Source organism: Lissotriton vulgaris, chromosome 4_2, assembly GCF_964263255.1.
Source record: "Lissotriton vulgaris chromosome 4_2, aLisVul1.2, whole genome shotgun sequence".
Taxonomy (NCBI): Eukaryota; Metazoa; Chordata; class Amphibia; order Caudata; family Salamandridae; genus Lissotriton; species Lissotriton vulgaris.
This window is the reverse complement of record NC_141692.1, coordinates 17683042-17708869: the sequence shown is the minus strand read 5'-3', so window position 1 is coordinate 17708869 and position 25828 is coordinate 17683042. Positions and strand designations below refer to the sequence as shown.

The window sequence follows — 25828 nt, the reverse complement described above, 5'->3', positions numbered from 1 at the left end:
GGACCACCCCCAAAGCCCGGACTACCACCGCCCTCCCCCCAGTACCAAACACTGAGGCAGCACAGACAAAGACAGTGACCCTCCGAGAAAGCACCAACCTCACAGACCCAACACCAGAGAATGTCATTGCTCACTAAATACTCAAAGGGACAACCCTCCTCCGCAACCTGACCACCATTGTGCACAGGCTGAAGGTACCAACACAGTGGACATCCAACATCCCACTTCAGACCAAGCTGCTGGCCGTGTTTCATCTGTTGGCCACTGGTACCCTACAACCAACGCACCAGTCAGAGGAGTCACACAGCCATCACAATCCAAGTCCCTCACAATGGTCATGGATGACACCATCAGATTGGTACACCACTATCTATACTTCCCACCGACTGCACAGGAAGAGCCGGAGACCAAGGAAGGCATCTATGCCACTGCTGGCTTCCCGCATGTGTCAGGGGGCAATTGACTGCACACATGTCCTACTAGTGGCCCCTGGCAACACTGCAAACAATAAGATAAGCGCAACAGAAAGCGCATGTATTCCACCAATGTGCAGGCAATATTGGACTACCGAGGAATCCCCACCAACGTCGCCGTCAACACCCCAGGCAGTGTGCATGATTCCTACACCTTCTGATAGTCCATCATCAACTTGCGCTACCAGGATGGCCCCCACGGATATGCACTGCTCGTTGGCCAATACCAAATGAACACACCACATACCTCAACTCCACAATCATGCAACTCACAACACAGGAAATGCACATGTCACAAGCTTACATACAACATGCACACCCACCAGACGCGACAGCACAACATACTGTGGGAACCTGTGGTGGGAGAGGGTCAATGGCGGACTCCAGTGGCCGCACCACCTAGTTACGTTCTCGTTGTTGGCGATTCTTAATGAAGTCACAATAGGTGTTTACAAACTTCTCCTGCACCTGCCTTTGGGAGATATAAACTGCCGGGCAGATATGTAAATGTTGAGAAAAGATGGAGTGGTGCACTACCCCAGTAGTTTGTTTCTGTAACAATACATTGTTGATTTTTCTTTTGTATGTGAAAAACGTTCTTTATTAGAAAATCCAACAAATATGTGCAACAAGACTCAGCCAACGTATTTCGTTCAAAGGGATTGAACTTCGTCAGGGCGTACATATCGTATCAAAGGGTTGCGTAAAACTCCGAAGTAAGAAGGTCTCCTTGTAGGAATTGACCATATACAAGTATGGACGAAATCACATGTATGATGGCGTATCCATGGCCTCATTGATAAGGGCCCAAGAGATGTGTCTGGAGCCCTGAGCAACCTGTGCTCCTTCCTGGAACCGCCTTTGGATAATGTGGAAACTCACATACAACATGCCAAACAACATGCCCACCTACCAGACACGACAGCACAACTTACTGTGGGAACCTAGGCCAGCCATGTACATTAGGCATCAATGGCATGACACCTCAGCGACACAATAGCAGGATGTAGAAAGAGGTACGGACCAGACATGTCTGAGGGAGGCAAGTGACCATTGAATATGAATGTACACAATGCCAGGTGTGGTGTGGTTGTGCTGGACAGACTGCAGTATGCAGATCACACACATATCCATGTCAACAGAACTCGCAGGTGAATGTAGTGCCGTGGGCAGTGGACGCAACCATGTAACCCCTGGCAGTGGGGGAGATCAAGGAAAAGTAGCTTGTGAGCGGAGTGGGCTGGCCAGCGTAGGGGTTTGAATAAAAGGCACGTAAGTCAGGGCATGTTCCTCTTCCAGAATGCCCAATGTCTCTGCCAGGGTGGCGCCTCTCACCCCGCCACGAGGCTGACACTGTTGCCATGAGTGGAGTTGCCTGCAACCCTGTATGCCTGCTTCACCCCGGGAACCTGGTCCCCAAACCAGTCCTGCCTGGCACTGCGCACCCAGACCTCAATGCCCACCTGCCAACAACAACGTGTGCCGAAGTGGGCCCACCACGTGCCGGCGCATTCTCCAAGCCCTAGGGCTGTGACCTTGGCAGCCTCCTTCGACCCTCACGGCCTCCACGAGAAAGGTCCGCAGTACTCCTTTCACGTTGACGTACTCTACCGGCAGACACAGCAGATAAGTAGGTTACACATTGGGAACTGAGTCTTGATTACACCATGGCAGAGTACATTCATAACAGATGAGTTCATGTCACTATACTCCCTTCGATGTGGTGCTACCGGGCCTTAGTAGTACATCACGACCACAAGATTCTATGGGCCCACACGGACTAATGCTCTCAGCCTAGGCTGTGCTCAAGTAGGTCACAGAATTGGAACTGAACATCGATTATGCAAAGGCAGATTACATATCATTGCACGCAAGGAGAGGCATAACAGGATGACGTGTTGCATCTTAGCAGAAAAAAAGGATCATCGTTACGGCGGTGATCGAACATTACCGACAACTGCCCTGGTGTCACTAACTCTCTGCATCATGAGCCAATAACATGTGGCTGTGGGCCACTGCTGACTGATGCCTCCAGCCTACACTGCAGTCCAGTAGGTCACAGAGTCTTGATTTAGCAATTACGGAGTTCATATGATTGTACCGGCATCATCGCAGACTGCATCCCCTCTCAGCCAGATGCCACTTAGTCTGTTCCCCAACATTCATGGACACTCACTGGTCGTACATTGGTGGCGTTTGAGTCTATGGACTAGGGGGTAGTTTTCATCCTCATGTAGCTGATCCCAAATTTGTTCTGGCAATGAGGCTGTCGCTTTCAACTCCACCATTTGCTGCTTCGGGATATCATCAGATCTTCCAAATCATGCCCTGGAGGACACCTTCTACTTTATCGCTGCACCCTCCGCAACATTCACTTTCGACATCAATAAGGACCCGCCCAGTTCATGTGGCCCTACCTCAGGGCACTGCAAGTCACCATCCCGTGGCAGGGTGCCTGTGCCGGCTACTGTGCATCCGGGCCACTAAGTCTGTGCTGGTCAGGATCTGGGACATCTTCTTCTGAGATATTGGATGGCCCCTGAGGTGATGGCATTGAGGTCCTCAATGCCATGTGTCTGTGGCCCTGCGCTGTGCGCTGCCTCTGGCCTCAACTGTGACCCACCAGGGCTCACACATCAAATTGAGCCCTGACCGACCCGGCCGTGGCATCACTGCAGGAGGACATCTTCTGCCTGATCCCCTTCTCAGCACACCAGGTGCCTCTAACTCAGTGCACCACGAATCATCGTCCATAACTGTTTCGGTTATGTGCTGTAGAGAGCTTACGCAGCAATGTCATCTCAGGCAGTGTGGGAGACCTGGGACGACGATGATGGAGATGATGCAGAAGTGACACCCCCCCACTGCATCTGCATCAGGAATCTCCACAAGGGACACAATCCTAGACATTCTCTTCACATGGGCGCGCTCAGCTCTAGTGCCCCAACCTCAGTGCACGGGAACTCACGGACACTTCAGTATGTATGTTGGGTAACCTCTGTACTTGATCCGGCTCCCTCCATGTTGCTCAGCAGTTTACTCTGCTTTGCAGATGTTTTCATTTTCCATTGCACTGGTGTCCACTGTCCAAGTTGTTGCCAGCACCAAGCACTCTATGTGGGTTGGCTTACACTCACCCCACACACATCCAACACATGCGTCACTGTACATGTGGCCATGCCAATAAAGGGGCCGGGCGCACATGCCCCTAGCCAGTCCCACCAACTATATAAGTGTATCCCTTTGGTCTTGTTGTATGCATGAGGGCCCTGGACCCTGCAACATTAAATTGTGCTGTGTACAGAGGTGCAGACATGTCACCAGAGGCAGCTGATTGGAGCTTGGACATGTAGCTTTGTCGTCACCCACTCAATTCATAAGGGGAGTGGCCTGGGCCGTCGTACACGCAGCCAACAAGGGTGTGTGACTGCTATTTGCATGCCCCTGGACATGTTTGGTACTGTGAATGTGCATCTGCATGTGTCTCTATGGCAGTGTGGGTCTCCATTGTGGGATTTAGGTGGTCCCTGATGGATAATAGACACCCACCGTAAGAAATGGGATCACTGGTTGGCTAAAGCTTGCACAAAAGCCAGGCAGAGACCACCACTCTATTCAGGGCAAGGGATTTACACTTTGATGTGTAAAGCGTTTGTGCAACACACACAATTTAACCACAAAAGGAACTCCGCAAAAGCTTATATATAACAATAGCCTTTGTATTATCATAAACACATTAGAATATTAATCACACAATATACACTGTGCCAACTGGCACTGGGAAATATTTACAGGCGATTATATACAACTGATGGGGCCAATTGGACCACTGTCCGAACCATCACAAAGTGAACATAGTAGATGTACAACATAACCAGTAATTACTGGCAAACGCTGTACTCAGCATCATCCTGCAACATAAACCATATTATGCACAGTATCACATCAGGTGTAAAATACATTATGCGCCAACCTCATAAGCCTAAAACATATTAGAACATAACCTCCTAAGTATAACTCACATTACAGGCATAACTCACAATAGCGGATAACCTCACAAGCATAAACCACAGTATGCAAATCACCTCCTAAACATAAACCACAGTAGAGGCATAAATCACGGTGCATAAATCACAGTACCTGAATCACATTTCCTGCGCACCACATAAATCACATTAGGGCCTAGTAACCTATTAACCTAATAGTCCCCCTGGCCAACTGGCCTTCTTAGAGGGCTCAAATGCCTTATGTCCCAAATGTCAGGGTGGCTGCCAATGCAGCAGGATTAGCAAGTGTACAAAAATGCCCACAAAGAAGTGCTGGGCCTAAACGTAGCAGCTGACGCTAATTGCTGTGCAGTGGTGAAATTAAATATGAGCCTGGACACTGACTGTGTCTCTCCTATCCCCCTCAGAGACTTCCATCGCAAAATACTGCCAACCGTTGCAGCTGCCCGCACTAGTGCAGTGCAGCTGTGAAGAAAGTAAAGGGGCCTGGCAACATTGTGCCTTTCCTGCCCCCACTGGTTCTCTATAAAAAATTCCCCCATCACTGCAGCTGTCCGCTCTGGTGAGTTGCAGCTGGGGAGAGACAAGACAGGTACGGGCACCTCAGTGCCCTCCCGACCCTCCTGGGGCCCTAAAAACAAATGTGCCCCCGTGATGCAGCTGCCCGCAATTGCAGTGCAACTGTATTCAACAACATAGACTGGCACTAACAGTGCCTCCGGGGCATCCACCATGGAGAAGCCCTACTCAACGGGCTCTCTCTGGGCAGTACTCCTCCAGGACAGGCGGCCTCACTTCCTCTGGTCTCCTCGCTTCACCCGGGCCCCCTCCTGGAACCCGGGATGTTCATGTGGAGCCCGCGAGGCTCTGGACTGCTGTCACACACAGGGCTCTCCTCGATCTTCAGGGAGCTCCGCCAACCACAGCTGCACCTCTCTGCTTCTGGTTGCCCCGGCGGCACTGCAGACTGTGGGGCAGGGAGAACCCTCAGGACTTCATTCGGGCTCTTCTCTTTGGTTCGCCAGTTCGGGGTGGGCTCCCACTTGGCTTCTCCTACACGTGGGGCTCCCACAGCTCACGGAAGCCCCGGTCACTTCCGGCAGTGCGCAAAAGTCCCTGCCTACAACCAGGCAGTTTGCCTGGCTTCTGGGTCGCGTTGAGAGCGGCTCGGAGAGGATTTTTTCGGCAGCTCGGGCCGCGGCAGTGCTTTCCACAAGATGTGGGGTGGGCACCCGCCAATTATAAAAGCGTAAGCGGGGTGGGCAATAAAGCTGATAGGCTCCCGCTAAACAGGCAAAATATGGGGTGGGCACCCACTCGTTACCAGCAATCCAGAGGAATCCCTACGCTGGGGATTCCCTCAGGAGCGATGTGCAGCTTGATGTTGCAAAGCTCCAGCACTCCTCTCTCCTAGGGGAATTGAATTATAGCGCTCACCAGGGGTTAGGAGCCACAGCTCCTCAGCAAAAGTTCATGGGATCAAGGGGGAAGGCTAGGCCCAGGGAGGCAAGCCCTCATGGTGATTCCTCCTGGGCCTCAGCAGCAGCATGCCCCCTGGAAGGTCAGGAACAGCACCAGCCCAGCACAGAGCAGATTCATGGGGTCACAGCCCCTATAAATATACCATATAATCCTTTGTCTGCAGTGTAGGATTTGGGGAACCAGGGGGAACTGGTTCAGGGGGGATTTGGAGCACTTTGTTTTCCAAGCTCCTCTTCCCCTTTGTCAGGTGGGGGCTAGGTGATCAGAAACAACATAGGGGGTGGAGCCAGCATTGTCCACACTGGGCACAGTCCTATTCAGAGTCAGGGGATTACTCCTCCCACTACTCCCCAGCCAGATGTCCCACTCAGCCTAGTGCTGACTCACCCTGCCCCTCCGGGAGCCACACACACCTCCCAGCCCCTGTCACTCACAAGCCAGACATGCAATTCACATCAGGCAGGAAGACACATAGCACAAAGAGATGCCAACTTCTAACAGTGGTATTTCCCAAACAGTCATAATAAATCTGCGCACACCATTGTGCAGCATTTGTTATTACAATTCCAAATATACTAAACTTGACCACGCTGCTCCTCCCATATCAGGAATTACCACTGACACACTGATCAGGGAATCCCCAATGCATTCCTATGGGAGGGCAGGCCAATCTCACCAATGTAACACAGAGCGCGCACGCACTTTACACTGGACAGCAGTGCTAAAGTGCCCACAGGCCTAAAACCACCAATACCAGGTCACTGGAAAGGCTAGGATAAGGCAAAGAGTTTAGGGATGAACCTGCCAAAAAGGGCCAACTCCAACACATATGTATGTGATCTAGTTCACCTTCCATGGGATCGGACCGCACCCGCACCTGTTCGGCCACCTCCTTTTTGAGTTCTGACACCTGACATTGGGGGTCTATGTGTGGGTCGGTGAAGTGTTGTGAGCCAGCTGTGCTTGCGGATACCTCCTGCTGTGTGGTCTGTTGCAGGGTCTGTGTTCTCCTCTCAGTAGCTTGGCTGCACGGGTCCTGGTGGTGGGTTACGTGAGATGTCCATGGGCTGGTGTAGGGCGTTGGTGTCGGAGGTGTGGTGGTCCTCTCCAGCATCACAAATGTGTGGTCTGTGATCTGCTGGAGGTGTTGTGTGCCCCTCTGTAATGTGAAGGGTAGATGAATGTTGATATTTTGTTGACATGTATGTTGGCGCAATGTTCTTGTTTACATGCAGACTGTATGACAATGTACATTGTGACTGTTTTGGAGGTGCAGCATTTGGATGCAGGAACGTGTACATTTGGACTACATAACGGATGTGAGGTTGTACGTGTACATTTCCATCTCACAGTTTCCTACTCTGTTGGATGTAGTTGGCCTGTTTCTGCCGGTGTGTGCGGATCTAGTTGTGTCCTTTGTTCTGCAGTGTTGGGGTTGCACATTGTACCATATTGTCGTCAATGTGGGTGCGCTGTTATTGCTATGTGTGTGTGCTGCAGTGTGCCACAGGGATCAGGGACATAATCCAGGGTCATTGTGGGTGTGCAGTGTGCCACTCATCGTTGTGTGTGTCATTGTGCCCATTTCCCCCTGTCTCCCAGTTCCTGGTCATTACTCACCCTGTTGATGTTTTGTCAGGTCCTCCCGAGCTGTGTCTGCACTCGACTCCATGCACCGTCTCCACACTGATGAGTGTGGCTTCGGTTTCCTCAAGCTCCTCCTGTGGTGCAGGACTCCCACCTCCTGTCGCCGTTGCAGCCTTCCTGTTGACAGCGAGTTTGTGCCTGGTTTAGGTTGTCACATCATGCCAGCGCCTCTTGGCCTCCTCAATTGGCTTCCTTGACACTCCAACTGCATTCATGGTAGTCTAATAGGGGGTCAGTTGATGGTAGTGTTCGGTCACCTCAGTGACGCTAATCCAGTTTTCCTGCCGACTGCACCCCGTCTTCTTCTCCCTCTTCTCCCTGGCCTTCCCCGCCCCAGCTGTTCCTTGCTGGTGGTGTGTAGGGGTTGTGGGGTTCCCATCAGCCTCTGTGCAAGGTCTAGGTTCATCCATGTTCCTACGCACATTATATTGTTTCTGGTGTGTTGTATTTGTAGCTTTTATAGTGCATTTTCCCACCAGACGCATGGGGGTTGCAGGCCTGTTACTGGTTTTCGCTGCTTTTGTACCGCGATTGGCTTAATCGCAGGATTTTTTGCATTGACGTTTTGCATTTTTGCGGCGTGGCATTATTTTTACACAGACATTTGATGCATTATCTGGAGGCTATCGCATAGTACCGCCGTGTTGAGAATGCTTGGTTAACATAGTGTAATTTTCCCGAGATAGACTCCGATGTTGGAAGTTGCGTTAAGTAAATTTTGCAATGTTTATTATACATTCTTGTGAATATGCCCCATAGAACGGTGTAATTTATTTCATAAATTGTTGCATGCTAAAAAATTAAATGTTATACCAGGAGCTAAGAAAGTGCCAATATATGATTACTGGTCAGATTAAACATTTTTCAGTGACGTCACATGCAAAAATAGAAATAGAACACAGTTGGATTTTTTTAATAATTAGAGCACACTGCATAAGGTGTAGTTGCTGCATGTTGAACCCCTCCATAAGCCTTCAAGAATAACTCTCACTCAGTGGGTGTAAAAGAAGAACCCACTCACATGCCTACTTGAAGTCTGAGCATATTTAGGAATCAAAAATATGGGCATGTGTGTAAGACATAAATAACAATAAAGAAATAATCACAAACCAGGTCACGGTGAACACGTAAGCCACAAAATTAATCTGGAGTAAAACACCTGGTTGATATGGCACAGAGACAGGGAGTACCTGGCCGGGAAGTTCAGGTGGACTATTCCCATGAGGAACAGGGTCAAGGCTAATGTGCATATGACTGGGTCCAAACTGGATTCGTGTGGTGAGCAAAATAGATCTGTGACTGGTGGGGTGTGAATGTTTGTCAATTTATTTATTTATTTATTTTATAGTTTTGTAGAGCGCGTAGTCACCCAATGGGTATCCCAGCGCTGAACCATGATGCTCACTAAGGGTGTAGACAGGGGGATGCCAGATTAGGGAAAGAGTAGGGTTTTGAGTGCTTTTCTGAATCGAAGGAGGTTAGGTTCTGTTCTGATGCTCAGAGGGAGAGCGTTCCACTTCTTACCAGTATTAACCGAGAAGCGGCGGCCACCTATGCGGGCCTTTTTCACCTTCGGGATTATAATGAGGTTTCCATGCTCCGAGCGAAGCGCTCTCGTGGGTCTGTAGGGATTGATCCATTTGTTAAGTATGGGCGGGCCGGTATTGTGGAGAACCTTGTGGGCGAGACAGAGGGCCTTGAAAGCGACCCTTTCCCTAATAGGGAGCCAGTGAAGCTTCCTAAGAGCGGGCTTGGCAGATGATCTGGCCGGGGTGTTTGTTAGGAGTCGGGCTGCGGCGTTTTGGACTTTTTGCAGTGTTTGAAAGGTGGATTCAGGGGCGCCCAGATAGATGGCATTGCTGTAATCCAGCCTAGATAAAATTAGGCCCTGGATCAGCATGAGGCGCGACTGGAAGGGAAGTAGTGGAATTACCTTCCTACAAGACTTAAGTAAACCGTAACATATCCCGGCTGTCTTTCTTGCCTGGGACTGAAAGGTAAGGTCCGTAATGTTCAACACTCCATCCATCATCTTTTTGTGTACCATTTTCACCCTACGCTGATTAGGGGTGATGGCCCGAACTGGACCCAGGATGCTTGTTTTCCGCTCCAGGAAAGACCTGGCCTGGCATTTTGGACTGGACTGTTCCCATGAGGAACAGGGTCAAGAAGGATTTGCATATGAGTGGGTCCAAACTGGAGTGGCGTGTCAAGCAAAATAACAATGGAGTAAACCCAGATCTGTGACTGGTGGATGAATGTTTGTCAATGTTCAACACTCAGTCCATCATTTTTTTGTGTTGCATTTTCACCCTACATGGCAAGGGTATGCCCAGACACGTGTCCCATGCTCGCTTGGCCACAGTTTCAAGCTAGCATGTCTGATAAGGGGTGATTCCCCAAAACCGGTGCCAGGATGCTGGTTTTGCAGTCAATCAACCAATCAATCAATCAAGCAGGAATTTGTAGTGCGCACCACTAACCCAAGGATCTGGGGAGTGCGGGGATTCGGGTAGCTCCGGTCACTTGAATAGCCAGGTCTTGAGGCTCCTCCTGAATGCTTGGCAGTTGGGGCTACATCTGATGCTGAGGTGAATTCATTCCAGATCTTGGCCACGATGTAGGAGAAGTATCTCCCTCCTGTTCTGGCTCTGTGGATGCGGGGGATTTTGGCAAAAGCTAGGTCAGCAGAGTGAAGGTTTCTCTTGGAGGCGTGGAAGGAGATTCTTTTGTTGAGGTATTTGAGTTTGGTGTTGTGGAGGGCTTTGAAGACGTATGTGAGCATCTTGAAGGTCACTCTTTTTTCCACTAGTAGCCAGTGGAGGTCTCTTAGGTGCTGGGTGATGTGGTCGTGTCAAGGGATCAATCAATCAATCAATCAGTCATTTGTAGTGCGCACTACATACCCCCGAGGGTCCCAAGGTGCTGGGAAGGGGGGCCCTACTGGTCAAACAGAAAGGTCTTGAGTAGCCTCCTCAAGGTCAGCAGGTCTTGGGTCTGTCGTAGGGAGGGTAATCCAGGTCTTGGCGGTGAGGTGGGAGAAGAATCTCCCGCCTGTGGTTGTTCTTCAGATGTGAGGCACGGTGGCAAGTGCGAGGTTGGCGGAGGTGAGCTGGCGGTTGGGGATGTAGAAGGAAAGTCAACTGCTGAGGTAGGCTGGGCCAGTCTTGTAGAGTGCCTTGTGTGCGTGGATGGATATCCTCTTGTTGACAGGGAGCCAATGCAGGTTTCTCAGGTGGGGGGTGATGTGGCTGGGGCATGGTACATTGAGGATCAGTCGTGCAAAGGCGTTTTGGATGCGTTGCGGTCGTTTGATGAGCTTGGTCGGGGCTCCCACGTAGGGGGCGTTTTGGTAGTTTGGTCTGCTGCTGATGAGGGCCTGGGTGACTGTTCTTCTTGTATCTGTCGGAATCCACCTGTAGATCTTGCGGAGCATGCGGAGGGTGTTGAATCAGGAGGACGAGACGGCGTTGACTTGCTTGGCCATGGAGCGCATTGAGTCGAGGATGATTCCCAGGTTGCATGCGTGGTAGGTGGGTGTCAGGGATTCCCCCAGTGCCATCGGCCATCAGGAGTTTTCCCAGGCTGAAGGGTTGAAGCTGAGGATGAGGACCTCTGTCTTGTCCGTGTTCAGCTTCAGTCGGCTTATCTTCATCCAGTCGGCGATGGCCTTCATTCCTTCATGGAGGTTGGATTTGGCGGTGACGGGGTCCTTGGTGAGGGAGAGGATCAGTTGAGTGTCTTCGGTTTAGGATTTTATGTTGAGGTCATGCTGTCGGGTGACGTGTGCCTGCGGGCCATGTAGATGTTGAACAGTGTCAGCTGATGGAAGATCCCTGGGGTATGCTGCAGATGATCTCGGAGGCTTCGGATCAGAATGGGGGAGGCAGACGCTCTCGGTTCTGCTGGAGAAGAAGGAGGTGGTCCATTCCAGAGCCTTGTCTCAGATCCCTATGGCGTGGAGGCGTGTGAGTAGTGTGCAGTGGCAGACGGTGTCGAAGGCGTTGTAGAGGTCCAAGAGGATGAAGGCCGTGGTCTCACTGTTGTCCAGCAGGGTCCTGATGTCATCATTGGCGACGATGAGGGCAGTCTTGGTGCTGTGGTTGCTGCGAAAACCTGACTGGGAACGGTCCAGGATTCTGTTTTCCTTGAGGTATCGGGTTAGCTGTCTGTTGACGATCTTCTCAATGACCTTGGCTGGGAACGGAAGCAGAGAGATAGGCAGGAAGTTCTTGAGGTCTCCTTGGTCCGCCTTTGGTTTTTTGAGTAGGGAGTTGATCTCAGAGTGTTTCCAGCTCTCTGAGAAGGTATTGTTATCGAGGGAGAGATTGATGATGTTGCGCAGATGATGTGCGATGGAGCCGCTGGCTTTGTTAAAGATGTGGTGCCGGAAAGGGCCTGACGGGGAGCCGGAGCGCCTTGTGCTCATGGTCTTGATGGTGTCATCAATGCTCACGTTGGCCCAGGCTAGCAGGGGGTTGTGGTTGATGGTGTGTGGAGAGTCTGTTGTGTTGATGTCTGTTGGGGATGTCTGGGTGTTGAAGCTGTTGTGGATGTCTGCTATCCTGTGGTGGAAAAAAGTGGCAAGGGAGTCGCACAGGGCTTGTGACGCTGGATGTCGTTGTTATTGGAGCTGGGGTTGGAGAGTTCCTTCACGATGTTGAAGTGCTCCTTGCTATTGTGTGTGTTGTTGTCGAGGCGGTCTTTGAAGGAGGTCCTCTTGGCAGTCCTGATGAGGTGATGGTGGTTGTGGATGGTGTCCTTTTGGGCTGCATCTCTGTCCGGAGTCTGTTCACTGTGCCATTACTTCTTTACTTTCCAGCAGGCTCGCTTGGAGGCTAGGAGTTCTGGGGTGAACCAGCTGGCCCTCTTGCTGGTGTCTTTGTAAGAGGGTTTCTTCAGCATGGTGAGGGTGTTGGCACAGCCATCAATCTAGCGTCTGAAGCTGTGGGCAGCATCATCGGTGTTGGAGGGTTCGGTGGGTGGGCTGAGAGCGAGGTTAAGGTGTAGTTGGTCTTCGGTGATTTTGCTCTACCAGTGCCTGGTGATCTGTTGCGTGCGGTGGTGTGTGGTGGGTTTCTGGAATGTGAAGTGGATGCAGCGGTGGTTGGTCCAGAGGAGTTCGTGGTATGGCTGAAGGAGACGTAGGAGCTTTAGAAGAAAACGGGGTGGAGCGTGTGGCCCGCAGAGTGGGTAGGCATTCTGACGAGTTGCATCAGTCCGAGGTTGGCAAGGTTATTGATCAGGGTGGTGGAGTTGCATTCGTTGTTGTTCTCAAAGTGAAAGTTCAGGTCTCTGAGGAGGATGTAGTCAGTGGAGGCCAGGGTGTGCGTGCTGATGAAGTCGGAGATGGAGTTGCTGAACTGGGGTCAGGGTCCGGGGGGTCTGTTGATGAGGGTGCCTCTGAGGGTGGAGTTGGGGTGTGTGTGAATCTGGAAATGCATGTGTTCGGCAGTGCTGATAGTGTCGTCTGTGCTGGTAAAGACCCTGATGCTGTTCTTGTGGACGATGGTGATTCCTCCTCTGACTCCATTGGTGCGGTCTCTGAAGGTGATCTTGTTGCCAGCTGGGATGGCAATGGTGATGTCAGGTGCAGAGGAGTTGTTCATCCAGGTCTCTGTCAGGAAGGCAACGTCGGGGGATGAAGTGACAAGCAGGTCCCAGAGTTCGACGGCATGTTTGTTTGCAGAGCAGGTGTTCAGTAGGATGCATCGGAGGTGATTGAGGCCTTTCTTGGCGGGTGGTTTGGCGGCTCTTAGGCTGGTGTAGCTGCAGTTCTGGCAGGTGAAGGGGTCCTGTGTGCATTTTGGGGCAGCTTTGAAGCAGGTGTGGGTCCGTCCAGAGTTGAGAGCGTGGAGTGTAATTGTAATTGTAATTGTAATTGTAATTTATATAGCGCATTATCACCAACGGTCTCTAAGCGCTTGCTTTGGGAATCCGTCCTGGTTTTTCCCTGTGAGATAACCCCTTACTGGGCACCCCCAAGGTGAAAGCCAGGCATCCCGCCGCGGGGGGCGATAGTGGAGATTAAGCAAGCTATTGCCCGGAATTGCAGAGTGTGAACCCGTGATTCGAGCAGGCACCGAAGCGAGAATTATCAAGTCCGTGGACATTTTGGGCTCAAGACCCTGCCGCATCGGGAATTGAATCCTGGTCCCGGGAGTGTGCTGGCATTGTAGCAGCGGCGGGCATTGTGGCGTGCACGGGGACCAGGGGTTCTGGCCCTGGGCACGGTCCAGGCGTAGACTGGCAGAGATGGGCTTGCCTTAGGCGCGCCTTCGGTGCGCATGCGGCGTGGCCAGACAGTGGCCGCCGTATATGGGGAGGTTGGAGGGACGATCAGCTGGGAGGCGAGAGGCAGGGCAGGTGCAGCAAATGAGCGGTCAGGGGTGGGCCACAGGGAATGCAGCGGCTGGAACGTGAGCATTGTGGGGCAACAAAGGGGCAGAAGGCAGAAGGGCACAAAATTACGGGGGCAACAAAGGAACAGAAGGTAAAAACAGGCACAGAATTACGGGGGCAACAAGGGAACAGAAGGCAAAAACAGGCAGAGAGACACGCGAGCAACGAAGGAAACAGAAGGCAAAAACTGGCAGAGACTCAGTGGCAACAAAGGGAACAGAACACAAAAATGGGCAGAGAAACATGGGGACAGCGAGAGGAACAGAAGGAAGAGCATACCAAATATAGGCACCGGGGGGAAACAGACAACAACAGTCACAGACACCAAAATAACAATAAGACATTACAATAAAGATACAGATGATGATAAAAACCTACGGCTGACCACTGGCCACCAGGAATGAGGAGCAGGTGGGAAACTGTGGGTTATAGAGGGCCTCAAACTTCCTCAGCAGCGGCAGCTGGGGCAGGGACACACAGGCGGTGCTCTGCGGAGAGGGAGCGAGCTACCTAGCAGGGTCAAGCGATGCTGAGGAAGAGTCTGGCTGCGGCGTTCTTGACGGTCTTGAGTATGTGGATTAGAGATTTGTTTATTCTGGCATAGAGAGTGTTTCTGTATTCCAGCCTGCTAGTGATGAGTGCAAGGGTGACATTTTTTCTGGATTTGGGGGGATCCATTTGAAGGTTTTGTGGAGCATGGGAAGGGTGTTGAAGCATGTGGAGGATACGGCGTTGATCTGTTGGTTCATGGTGAGGGAGGAGTAGAGTATGATGCCGAGGTTGCAGGCATGGTCCGTGGGTGTGGGAGGGTTGCATAGGGAGGCGGCCACCATGTGTAGCCCACGCTGAGGGGGTGCAAATGAGGATGAGGAATTCAGTTTTCTCTGAGTTGAGCTTAAGGCAGCTGCTGCTCATCAAGGATTCAACAACCTTCATTCCTTCCTGGAAGTTGTGCCTGGTGATGTTGGGTTCCTTGGTGAGGGAGAGGATGAGGTGTCATCGGCATAGGATACTATGCTGTGTCTGTGTTGTCTAATGATGGTTGCGAGAAGGGCCATGCAGATGTTAAAGAGCGTGGGCTGAGGGAGTATTCTTGGGGTATCCCGCATCTGATCTCTGTGAGTTCAGAGAGGAAGGGTAGGAGTCTTATTCTTTGAGTTTGGTCAGCAAGGAAGGAGTGGATTCAGTCTAGGGAAGTTTCCTGTATGCGGCTTTGTAGAGTCTGATGGCTAGTGTGCAGTGAAAGACAGTGTCAAAGGCTGCTGATAGGTCTAGTAGAATGAGGGCTGCAGTGTGGCCTTGGTCAAGGAGTGTGCTGATGATGTCCCTGGTGGCTAGAAGGGTGGTCTCCATGCTGTGGTTGCTGTGGAAGCTGGATTGAGAAGTGACAAGGATGTTGTTGGATGGTATGAGGTTTATCAGCTGGATATTGACGATGTTCTCAGTGATTTGGCAGTGAAGGTCAGGAGAGAGATGGGCCTGTAGTTCTTGAGGTCCATCTGGTCTGAGGAGGGCTACCTAAGGAGGGGTTTGACTTCTGGGTGTTTGCAGTCATCAGGGACGTGCGTATTTCGAGGGTGTAGTTGATTGTCCATCATTGTTCTGGGGCGATGACAGAGGCAGCTCTGTGGAAGATGTGTGGTGAGCATGGGTGAGTGGGTGCACAGGAGTGTATGCTCCTCATGGTCTTTGCGGTGTCTTCTGTGGTGACAGGGGTCCAGTAGAGGATGGTCGGCTGGGTGGTGTTGCTAGTGGAAGGTGTTGGGTCTGTGTGTTGGTCATGTTCGCCAAAGGTGTCGTAGAATGCCCTGATCTTGTTGTGGAAGAAGGAGCTGAGTTTGTTGCTGAGGTCCTGGGAGAGAGGGACATCAGATGTTTTGCTGGGTGGTATGGTGAATTCTTGTATGATGTTGAAGAGTTCCTTGGTGTTGCGGGATTTGGAGAGGATTCTGTCCTGGATGAAGTTCCTGTACGTAGATCTGATCAGTTGGTGGTGGGCTGTAGTGGCGGTCCTGTAGGTGGTGCGTGCTTCTGGGGTTTTGCTGTTCCTCCATGCTTTCTCGAGTCATCGGCACAAGCATTTGGATTCACAGAGATCCGTGGTGAACCTGGTGGCTTTCTTGGTGTGCTGTCTGGAGAGGTGTGAGCGTGTTGGCACAACTAAGGAGATTATACATCATTTTTACAAGTTAACATAATACAAAAAACAGCTTTAACATAGAAATAATGATCTAGCCATGTTGTTCGGTGATGAAACAGCTCAGTGGGTTGCTGTACTGTAAGCAGCACTAACGTTAGCAGTTCTGAATGTTTGATAGCCATTTCACCCTCCCATAGTGAATGGAAGCAGGGAATTGAGTTACAAGACAAATGATGATGCGTACTTTAAAATATTTGTACTGAAGTCACCCACTTACTGTCTCTTCATGCTTAAGACCCCAGCCAGTGCCAGGTTCTCTGTGTCACTGTCACACAGAAGTTAGAGCTAATTCACAATTCCCAAGGGGCTCTGAACTCCCAGAGAGCCAGATTACACTAGTTATGGGATTGTCAGCCTTGTAAATCTTGTTTCCAGTGAACAGTGTGCATGGGATCCATGTCTTGCCCTGCCCGTGCCACTTGAGGCAACACATAAGGTAGTCAAAACTCAGAAAACTCGGACTAGTACGATTGGAGCAGAGTCAAGGTGTGATTCTCATATAGCTGGGTCCAAACTGAGGTGACATGGTGTGCAAAATAACAATGGATTTGGATGCGGCACCAGTAATTACCAGTGGCTGAGATTAATTGAAGCATTCCATCCATAATTTTGTGTATACTTTGTGTCACCCTAAGTGGGACTGACATGCCCAGACATGGGTTTCATCCACACTGTGTAACTACAACCAACCTGTGTACCCGGCTGATGAAGACGTTGGTTCTGTGCACACTGTGTCCCTAGAATCAAGCTGTATCTGGCTGATGAGCCCATAATTAGGGTGAATCTGGTCCGGGTTGGATATGTGCCTGTTCAGGGAGGACATGGATTAGCAGTTTGTGCCGGTCTTTTCCGATTGGAGTAGGGCCAAGACTGATTTGGATATAGCTAGGTCCAAACTGAGGTGACATGGTGTACAGAAAAACAATGGATTGGGATGCGGTCCCAGAAATTACCAGTGGCTAAAATGAATTCAAGCATCATTCCATAATTTGTCTGTCTTCGTCATTTGGTTCTCTAGCCTGTCTCCTGGACAGAATACTGGATGTAGCTGAAAGCTGGGTTTTGTGTATTCTTCTAGAAAGCCACACACAATGGGGAGGTGTGGTGTGCCTGGAAGGACTATAACGTGCAGGATGGGATGGAGGAGCTGGACCCAGCCGCACTTACACTTGAATAGGCTGTGTCCTGCCTCTACACTAAAGGCTGAATACCCACTGTAGGTAGTCTGGAGCCAGTGCCAGGAACGATGGGCACTTGAGCACTCCAAAGGCATGACTAGAAGCTTCTACCCCACTTCGAAGGCACATTTGCGTATTACTTAACCTCAGTACACGTCCGGATGTGTGGATACTTATTGAGAGACATAAGAGAGCCAAAGCAATCAGACCTTTTACATTGGGTGGGGAAGTGCTCTGTTTAACAAGGGTCTGAGCAATGTTTTTGTTGATTTGGTTCTGTAGCCAGTCAGTATTTATGACATATCTGTAGGCGCAAAACTTACGCATTGCTGTAGTGTGTCACAAAAGTGACACAACTCTAGCAATGTGTCATTACACATGGGCAAGTCCCATTTCAAAGGCTTACTTGCGTCAGAACGCCCCCCTGCATACATTATACCTGGCGCAGGTATAATGTGGCGCAGGGGTTTAAAAAATGACGCATCTACCTAGATGTATCACTTTGTAAATATGACACAACCTGGTGCATTTTTTATACCGTGCTGCGTCACAAAAAGTAACGCACTGGTGACACAAAAGTGATGCATGGGCTCGTAAATAAGCCCCTGGGTCTCTAGTTGGCGGAGGTTTGCACCCTGTCCAAATAGGTACCACAATACTGGTCAGGGTAACTTACATACACACTGTAAATCAACCTGTGCTCATCCTCTGGTAGCTTTGGCACAGAGCAGGCAGGCTTACCTTAAGAGGCAATGTGTTAAGTATTTGTGAAGCACACATTAACACAACGAAAACACCACAAAAAGACTCCACAGATGTTTAGAAAAATAGAGAATATTTATCTGAGTAGAGCAAGACCAAAATGACAAAAATCCAATCACAAGAATTCAATATGAATTTTTAAAGATAAACACAAAAATAGTGCTTAGCAGTCTTTAGCGGTCAAAAGTTGTGAAGGACAAGTACAAATACGAAGTTCAGGCTGAACGTGATGGACGCTAGGCCAGCTACGACATGCATGCAGCTCCTGCCTTGGATTGAGCAAAGAGTAGATGTCAAGAGAACAATACAACGGTTGCAATTCACACAGTGGGGTTCCCCGTCGTCGTCGAGTTCCATACAGATGAAGGCAATGCCTCATCGTTTAGCCACACAGAACGTCAATGTCAGGCCATGCAGGCTCTGGAACCTCTGTCATTGAACAGCCTCTGTGTCGGCGTCGAAGAGCGATGCATCGTTCCCACTGGCGCAGTGGTGCCCAGGAATGCTATCAGAATGAAGATGAATGCAGAACAGTCCTCTGTCACACCCACCCTTCCTCTGTTTGTGACTGTCTAAAGGGAGTACACAAAGTGTAGCTGTCGCACAGCCTAAACATGTATTGGGGACAGGCTGCAGGAACTAAGAGCAAAGTTAAGAACAGAGATATGTCCACTTTATAAAAGTGGCATTTCTAAAATAATAATGTTGAATCCAACTGTACCAGTTAATAGTACATGTCCTACCTTTTACTGACATAGCACCTTAGCCTTAGGGCTACGTAGGGCTTAAGTTATGGGTGAATTATGTGTCATAAAAGGGAAGTTTAAGGCTTAGCAAATAGTTTAAATGCTATGTAAAGTAAACTGCACACACAAGCCCTGCAATGGCAGGCCTGAGACAGGTTTGAAGACTAGTTGTGTGGGTGTCATAACCAGTGCTGCAGGCCCAGTAGTATAATTTAGATTAAAGGCACTGGGTATATGGTATACCACTTTTGAAGGAACGTATGGGTAAACTAAATATGCCAATCAGGTATACACCAATATCACCTTTTTATATGGAGGAAACACATGCACTTCAGCACTGTTTAGAGATACAGCAGAAAAGTGGAGGTAAGCAGGCAAAATGTTAGTAGAAGACCACCCTAAGGTCTAACATGACCACACCCACCTTCACCTGCAGAAAAGGAACCCACAATGTGTTTCTAATTGAGTAGGACTGTAAGCGACATTCTATCACTAGTTACAGCAACTTAACAAATATATTAATGTTTCTCCATTTGCATTTACTTTTTAAAGACAAGCACACACATTTCTCTTTACATAGTGGCAGATTCTTAAATGTTTTTATTATTGAAGAATGGCTTTTGCTGCTCTTTTGTGTAACATTTACATATCTGTATCTGCCTCTATACTTGTTCATAGTGCCTTTAAGATTTTAAAATGTGATATGTTGGTAAATCATATCACCTGAATGATGCAGCCCTCTTTGTGAGTCTTCAAGCGCTCCAGTTTTTACAGAAGCCCCTGGGCAGACTCAGGGGAGGTTGTGTCAATCCCATGTGAATAGGAGGAGTTTCTTAGTAGGTTTGATGTCAATATTAGAGATGAAAGATGATATAGAGATTGATCTGTTGATCAGTGATTGGGTCTCTAGGTCTCATCTGGAGCCCACATCTCAATTAATTTTGACATTTCTGGTGGACTAGTCAAGGGAAGATGTCTAGATTATTGTGTACAGCTCTATTGTGTTCAGTCTGTGGAAAATGTTCTTAAATATTTTGTTCAGTTCCTGATGTGACACCTAGGGAAGTGTATCCAATACTGAAGGCCTCATTTAAAATATTTGACTTATTCTGAATCATGCATTTAAAGAACGATAAAGTCAACTTCGGGGTATTGTGGAGAAAGGTTTCCAAAATTTTGATTGGTTTCAGTCATTTCATATATGGGTATGGGTCTAATACATCATCATCTGCGGTTTCCTCAAGGTTCATCCCTCAGCCGTACTCTGTTCAATGCTGACATGGCCCCCCTGGCCAACATCATCAGAAACCATGGACTGAACATCATCTCCTACGTAGACATCACCCAGCTCATCCTCTCTCTATCCAAGCACTCATCTACCACGACCATCTGTGCATGATCAGCAACACTGACTGGACGCAAAACAACTGACTCAAGGTAAAAACTGACAATGCCGAACCACTGATATTCTGGACCAACAACTCCCCATGATTCGGCTTCTGGTGGCATGCTGAATTGAGATCCATCTACCACCCCCATGGATCACGCTCGGAACCTTGGCATCATCTTGGACAACAAAATTCACCATGAAGAACCAAATCAATGCAGTCTCTTCTGTCTGCCTCATCACTCTGCAGTTTTCTGCCGCTAAACCAGCGATAATTTTTAGCACTGTTCTTGATAATATGCCCCTCAGTCACATAACCAGAGGTTAATATATGGCATTGACTGCCTTACAAGGGGTACCAGAGTCTGTCTACCTCCTATGTTTCTCTATTCATTCATTCTGTAATACTGAGACCCCATGGGACCTAGGAGTACATTTTTATTAATTCCTTGTACTTCTTCACAGGGACTACATACATCACCATGACCTGTGAGTCATACTGTTCGTCGGGCACAGAGACTGACTACTATGGTGTGACAACTAAAACTACCTGCTGCAGCAGTGACCTGTGCAACGGAGTGAGCAGTACAAACCAGTGCAATGGAGCGAGCAGTGCGAAGATCAGCTACACGCTGCTATCCCTTGCAGCAGGCATCAGCGCCCTCATGGTTAGAGCTGTGCTTTGAGGTAAGTATCTTGGAAAGGTTTACCTTTCACAGCCTCAAATGAGCTCTAGGTGGTGCATCTAAACAATGAGGTAACTGCAGAACCCCTGCGTGCCTTCAAATGTGGGGGCGTCCGGTAGTGTTTGGCTGCACCTTCTTGTCAATGTCCAATGAGTGTAAGCTGTTTCTTTTCCCATGTGTCTTCTTCTGTAATGGATCATGTTTGTTATATCACAAAGTTACAAAAATTCTCCGGTTAGGAGTTGAGCAGGTGGGGGCATCTGCCCATCCACGTATGTTTGATTAAATTGCAATGAACGCAGCAATGTTATGGTCATCCTACAATGTAACAATTTCCCTGGGTTCTCTACTCAAATGATTAAAACCTAGTCTGGTCACCTATCTTGTTCAAACAGATTTGTTGAAGAGACGCTAACTTTCTATGTCTGAGGTCTTCCCCGCTCAACTGTGCTAAAGAGACAGTAAGGGGCATATTTATTTGCCACTTTGATCTCTCTTGTACCACACAACATAGTGCAAGAGCAACGCAAATGATATTTATCAAGCAGCACAAAGCCACTTTGCATGGCCCTGAGTGGCTTCATAAATCTCAAATCTAACACAGAGCAAACTGCTGTGTGGCATTACTCTGTGTGAGGGAGGCATTTACATGGGTGGAGTGCGGGTGTTCCAGCGCAACATCCATGGATTTTTACTTTTCAGTGTTGCTGGTCATGCACAGATGGTCGTGGTAGATGAGTGCTTGGATAGAGAGAGGATGAGCTGGGTGATGTCTACGTAGGAGATGATGTTCAGTCCGTGGTTTCTGATGATGTTGGCCAGGGGGGCTATGTAAGCATTGAACAGAGTACTTTTTCCCAGATTTACAAGAACAAGTAAACCTGGGATTGTGCCAAAAAGATAACCCTGCGTTATGAGGAGAAACATCTTCAATTCTCCACTTTTTATCACTTTCTATGAGGGGGACTAGGAGCTAATTGGAAAAGGTCCTGGACCGATGCTCCTAAAGATAATGTCAAGATGGTACCAGTTCTGAAAAAGCGTCTCAGGATTGTTTTAGTGCAGGAAGGAGCCCTTTCTTCACAAACACAATACTACATGCAACTCAGACACACTTGCACCAAGGGTGCCTGCTTTGGTGCTAGGCAGCGATTGTGCGCCAGTGAAGGGAAAAGGATAGTAATACACTGTATTGCCTAATATATGCACATTACTGTCCATTCCCAGTGACGCTGTGAAGCAAGATTAGTTGCTGCACTGTCACACTTTTTCATAATTCTGGCCTTTACTTTCTATGTCTAGTCTCTGCAGACCTACTGATCCCAGAAACCTCTCAAAGAAACCCTAACCTTCTACATCTGTGTTCCGCTGAGTTCTACAGATCTTACAATTTTCTTAAAAATACACCAACCTATCTCGGATCTCCGCTCTGCCATTATAGAGTTGATCATCTATATCTTGGCTCTGCTGCTCTCTCCTATTCCACCATATCCCAAAGAGTTACGAACAGGGCCGGACTGGGAACCAAAACCGGCACAAGCAAAGTGCTCAGCAGACCCCCCTCCCGCCCCCCCCCCCCCCCCCCCCGGGTGGGGTTATGAGTGCGACCGAGCTCTTTGCCAGTGCCGGTTTTTGGCTGATTTCGTTACAGGGCTGATTTTGCAGCTATGCAGCAAAAACAGCCCTGTAGCAAATACGCTCCCATGGGCCCAAAACTGGCCCACCGGGTGATTACCCTGTGCCCGTAATGGCCAGTCCGGCCCTGGTTACAAACTTTAAATCTATAAGCTCAGCTTAGCTTTATTGCACTTGAGACTTGAGAGAGTCATTTATTTCTTGGCTCTGCTGAATTCTCATCCTCTTGCAAATCTCCTAAAGAGGAACTAATTTATTTCAGTGGTCTGTTCTTCATCAAAGAGACACTAGTCTTCCATGTCTGAGCTGGCAGTTCATCTTTATTTCAGTTCTTTAAACCATAAAAGCATATACAACAATTATAGACAAGGGATTACTAACATTTGCTAAATCACATTTTGTTTTGTTAAAATAGTTACAATCATAATTTCTATTTTTACAAGTTTTAAAGATCAATGCAAACATTAAAAACAATATTTTCCCATTCACAGTCCATTTCTACTAAGCACGTAACTGACTATAAAGAAAGGGCTGGGTTAAAGAAAATTCAATACAGCAGCTGACACTTTCCCACTAAAAGTACAGGAGCTACAGTACCTGAATACATCAACCCAAGAACATTAATCGGACACATGAATGAGTACTGATCAATGATTAAAACATATATTGAGTTAACACAACACCCCTGCTTTTTCCTGTGTAGCCACACTGTGTAGAGATATCGACTAACACCATATACCACTACCTGGCTTGTGTCCCCTCCCAAAATGCAGTAGGCCTCCCAATATGCCTTCACACCTCAGAGAGTGCACAGTAGTTTGATCTATTGCTGATCTAGCGTAGGCAGGACAAAAGAGGACGACGTGTTCAACATCCTCAATGGCGTGTTTGCAAGTATCACAGTTTGGAGAAATAGTTTGGCAACACTTCCATTTATGTGTGAATCTATTTACATGAAGTGTTCCTAGTCTAAACTTCATGTACAATGTGTGCGCCATTGGTGGCTGAATCTGGTCCATGTATGCTTCCTTGGCAGTGACAACTTTACAAGCCAAGAAAGCCTCCACTAGCCCCCAACAGAACTCACTTTTTTTTATTATTATTAACACTCTTAACCTAGAACGCCACTTTGACTCTACCCTTTTTATCTTCCCCTATTGAAAATGGATTAGTCCAGATATCACTCAAGCCCAGGTCACATAGATGGAATTTGACATGTTTTATCCAGAGGAGAAGATGAGAGTTTTTATGGGACATATTGTCCTTCGGAGCTCACCTGTAGTGGAAAAGCCCAGGGATCGACAACAGCCTCACCAAAACGGGAAGCGGTTTTAACTCTGGTAGGTCACCCACCCTCTTTAATCCTGTGTCATAAAAGAGTGGGAGGGTGGGTGTACTCTGGGAGAGGCTAAATAGAGTTCTTGTTGCAGGGATTCTGTTCATGCCCAGAACTATGCGCAGGAAACCAGGACCTTGGTGTGTTGTGGGGTACTAAAAACCCATCTCAGTGCCTTGAACCCCAATCCGACTAGCATCAGTGTCTCATTTGTTCTCCGTGCTACAGCAAAGCTACCACTGAATAGACAACCCAGAACAAGCAACTTAGTGAACTCTCAGGAATAATGGGAATCAAGAACACGTTTTTATTCTCATTCAGATCCACAATGTGTGTAATCAGAGACACAGGATAGTTTAAAATGTTTATTTTAGCTATGTGCTATAAGATTCATTACCCTAGCCAATACTAATAAAAATATGCATATTAATAATACAATCAGCATTGTTACAATTCCATAAAACACAAAAGGAGAAATCATATTATAATGATAGTGGAACCAGGTCTATAGCGCCTTGTGTACCAGCCTCCCTTTGCTAGGAGCTAGCGTTTATAATAATAGAAGATCTCTAGGTTAAAACGGGGAACCCCAACCCTCCAAAATCAGATGAAGTAAATCAATCCCAAGATCAGCACAGCTCTCTGTAGATAGAAAGGTTTTCTCCAAATGCCCCTGTCATGCATGCATTGCAATATTAAAGCCACCGAGTTTCAGTTATTTGCCGTTGTGTGCGTGGTATGTCTAGAGCGTGGGCCAATCAACCTGAATCAACAGCATACATTGGTTTTGACCTTGAACACTCTGTATAGACTGAGGTCATGGTGTAAGTCTAGAGATGTGAAAAAAAGACCGTTCTCATGCTAAGAAAAGAAAGCAGTTTGACTTACAAGAACAGAGGCATGTGGTGTTGTGTGCAAAAGCGGCAAAATGGCATTTGAGCATCTAATTCACTTATGCTAACATAGCAATGTGTGCAAGCAGAATCGCATCTTCACTACACCCTTCTCTGATTGGACCAACAAACAAAGGGACGCAAAATTGGAACGCAGAGTTCAAATTCGAGTGAGACAAAAATAAGTTCAGTTTTGCCAAATGAGTCAATTTAGAGCGAATGAGGAAAGAACAAAATAAAAAAAAATAGGAAAAATCAAAGGGAAAAAATTCAAGATGGGGGCGTCAATGTTGCTCTCAACGTAAGATGGACCGCTGCCAAGTTAATCCATCAGCGTGTATGCACAGTATGTTGCAACAGCCTCCAAGAGGAAGTCAGTGTTATTATCAGCAAATAGATCAACCCTCCAATTCAGTAAAGTAAATGAACATACATGTGCTTCGATAACTGGAGCATGTAGCACCATCAGAGGACAACTTGCGTGTTCTTCGAGATAACTCTGTTCCAGGAAATCATGTGCAGCCGCACATATATCCCAATTAGCCAAAACACTGTGCGCAGCTGCCCAGGCCATAATCCCAACACCAGAACAGGCCAGCACATGAGCCACTAAGGGACTCATTAGCTGATCATAATCTGGGCAGGAGACACCGTATTGGAGAGGCAGAGATCTAATTCCCATTTGAAGTGGCAAACCAGGCAATGGAAGACAGGTTGGATGCAAGTAAAGTATGAAAATCGAAGGCTAATCCATATGCCATGCTCAATGTGGCCAAGGGCATCACTCCATAGTGTTCAAGCATACGATTACGGAGCTGTGTCAGCCTGGGTTGGCTGTGCCCTGATGCAGACAGTGCAGCCATTCTGGAGCAAGCAAATCAATAGCAGTACACCGGCAGCCAAGACGAGAATTAGAGGGAAGCCGCCAAAGATACTGGAAAAAATAGAATGAAAAAATGCCGGTATCACACCAAATATAGTTTGGAATGAGGGC

At 48.4% G+C, this 25828-nt stretch overlaps 1 protein-coding gene across 1 annotated transcript in view; it reads left to right on the top strand.

Moving 5' to 3' along the window:
* The window catches only part of LOC147718150 (ly6/PLAUR domain-containing protein 2-like), a 37626-nt gene extending 16656 nt beyond the window's left edge, over positions 1 to 20970 (top strand). Inside the window, exon 3 of the mRNA XM_086919224.1 lies at positions 20750 to 20970. Coding sequence (XP_086775350.1) covers positions 20750 to 20970 — 221 coding nt within the window. The remainder of the gene's footprint in view (positions 1 to 20749) is intronic.
* The last annotated feature ends 4858 nt before the right edge of the window (positions 20971 to 25828 follow it).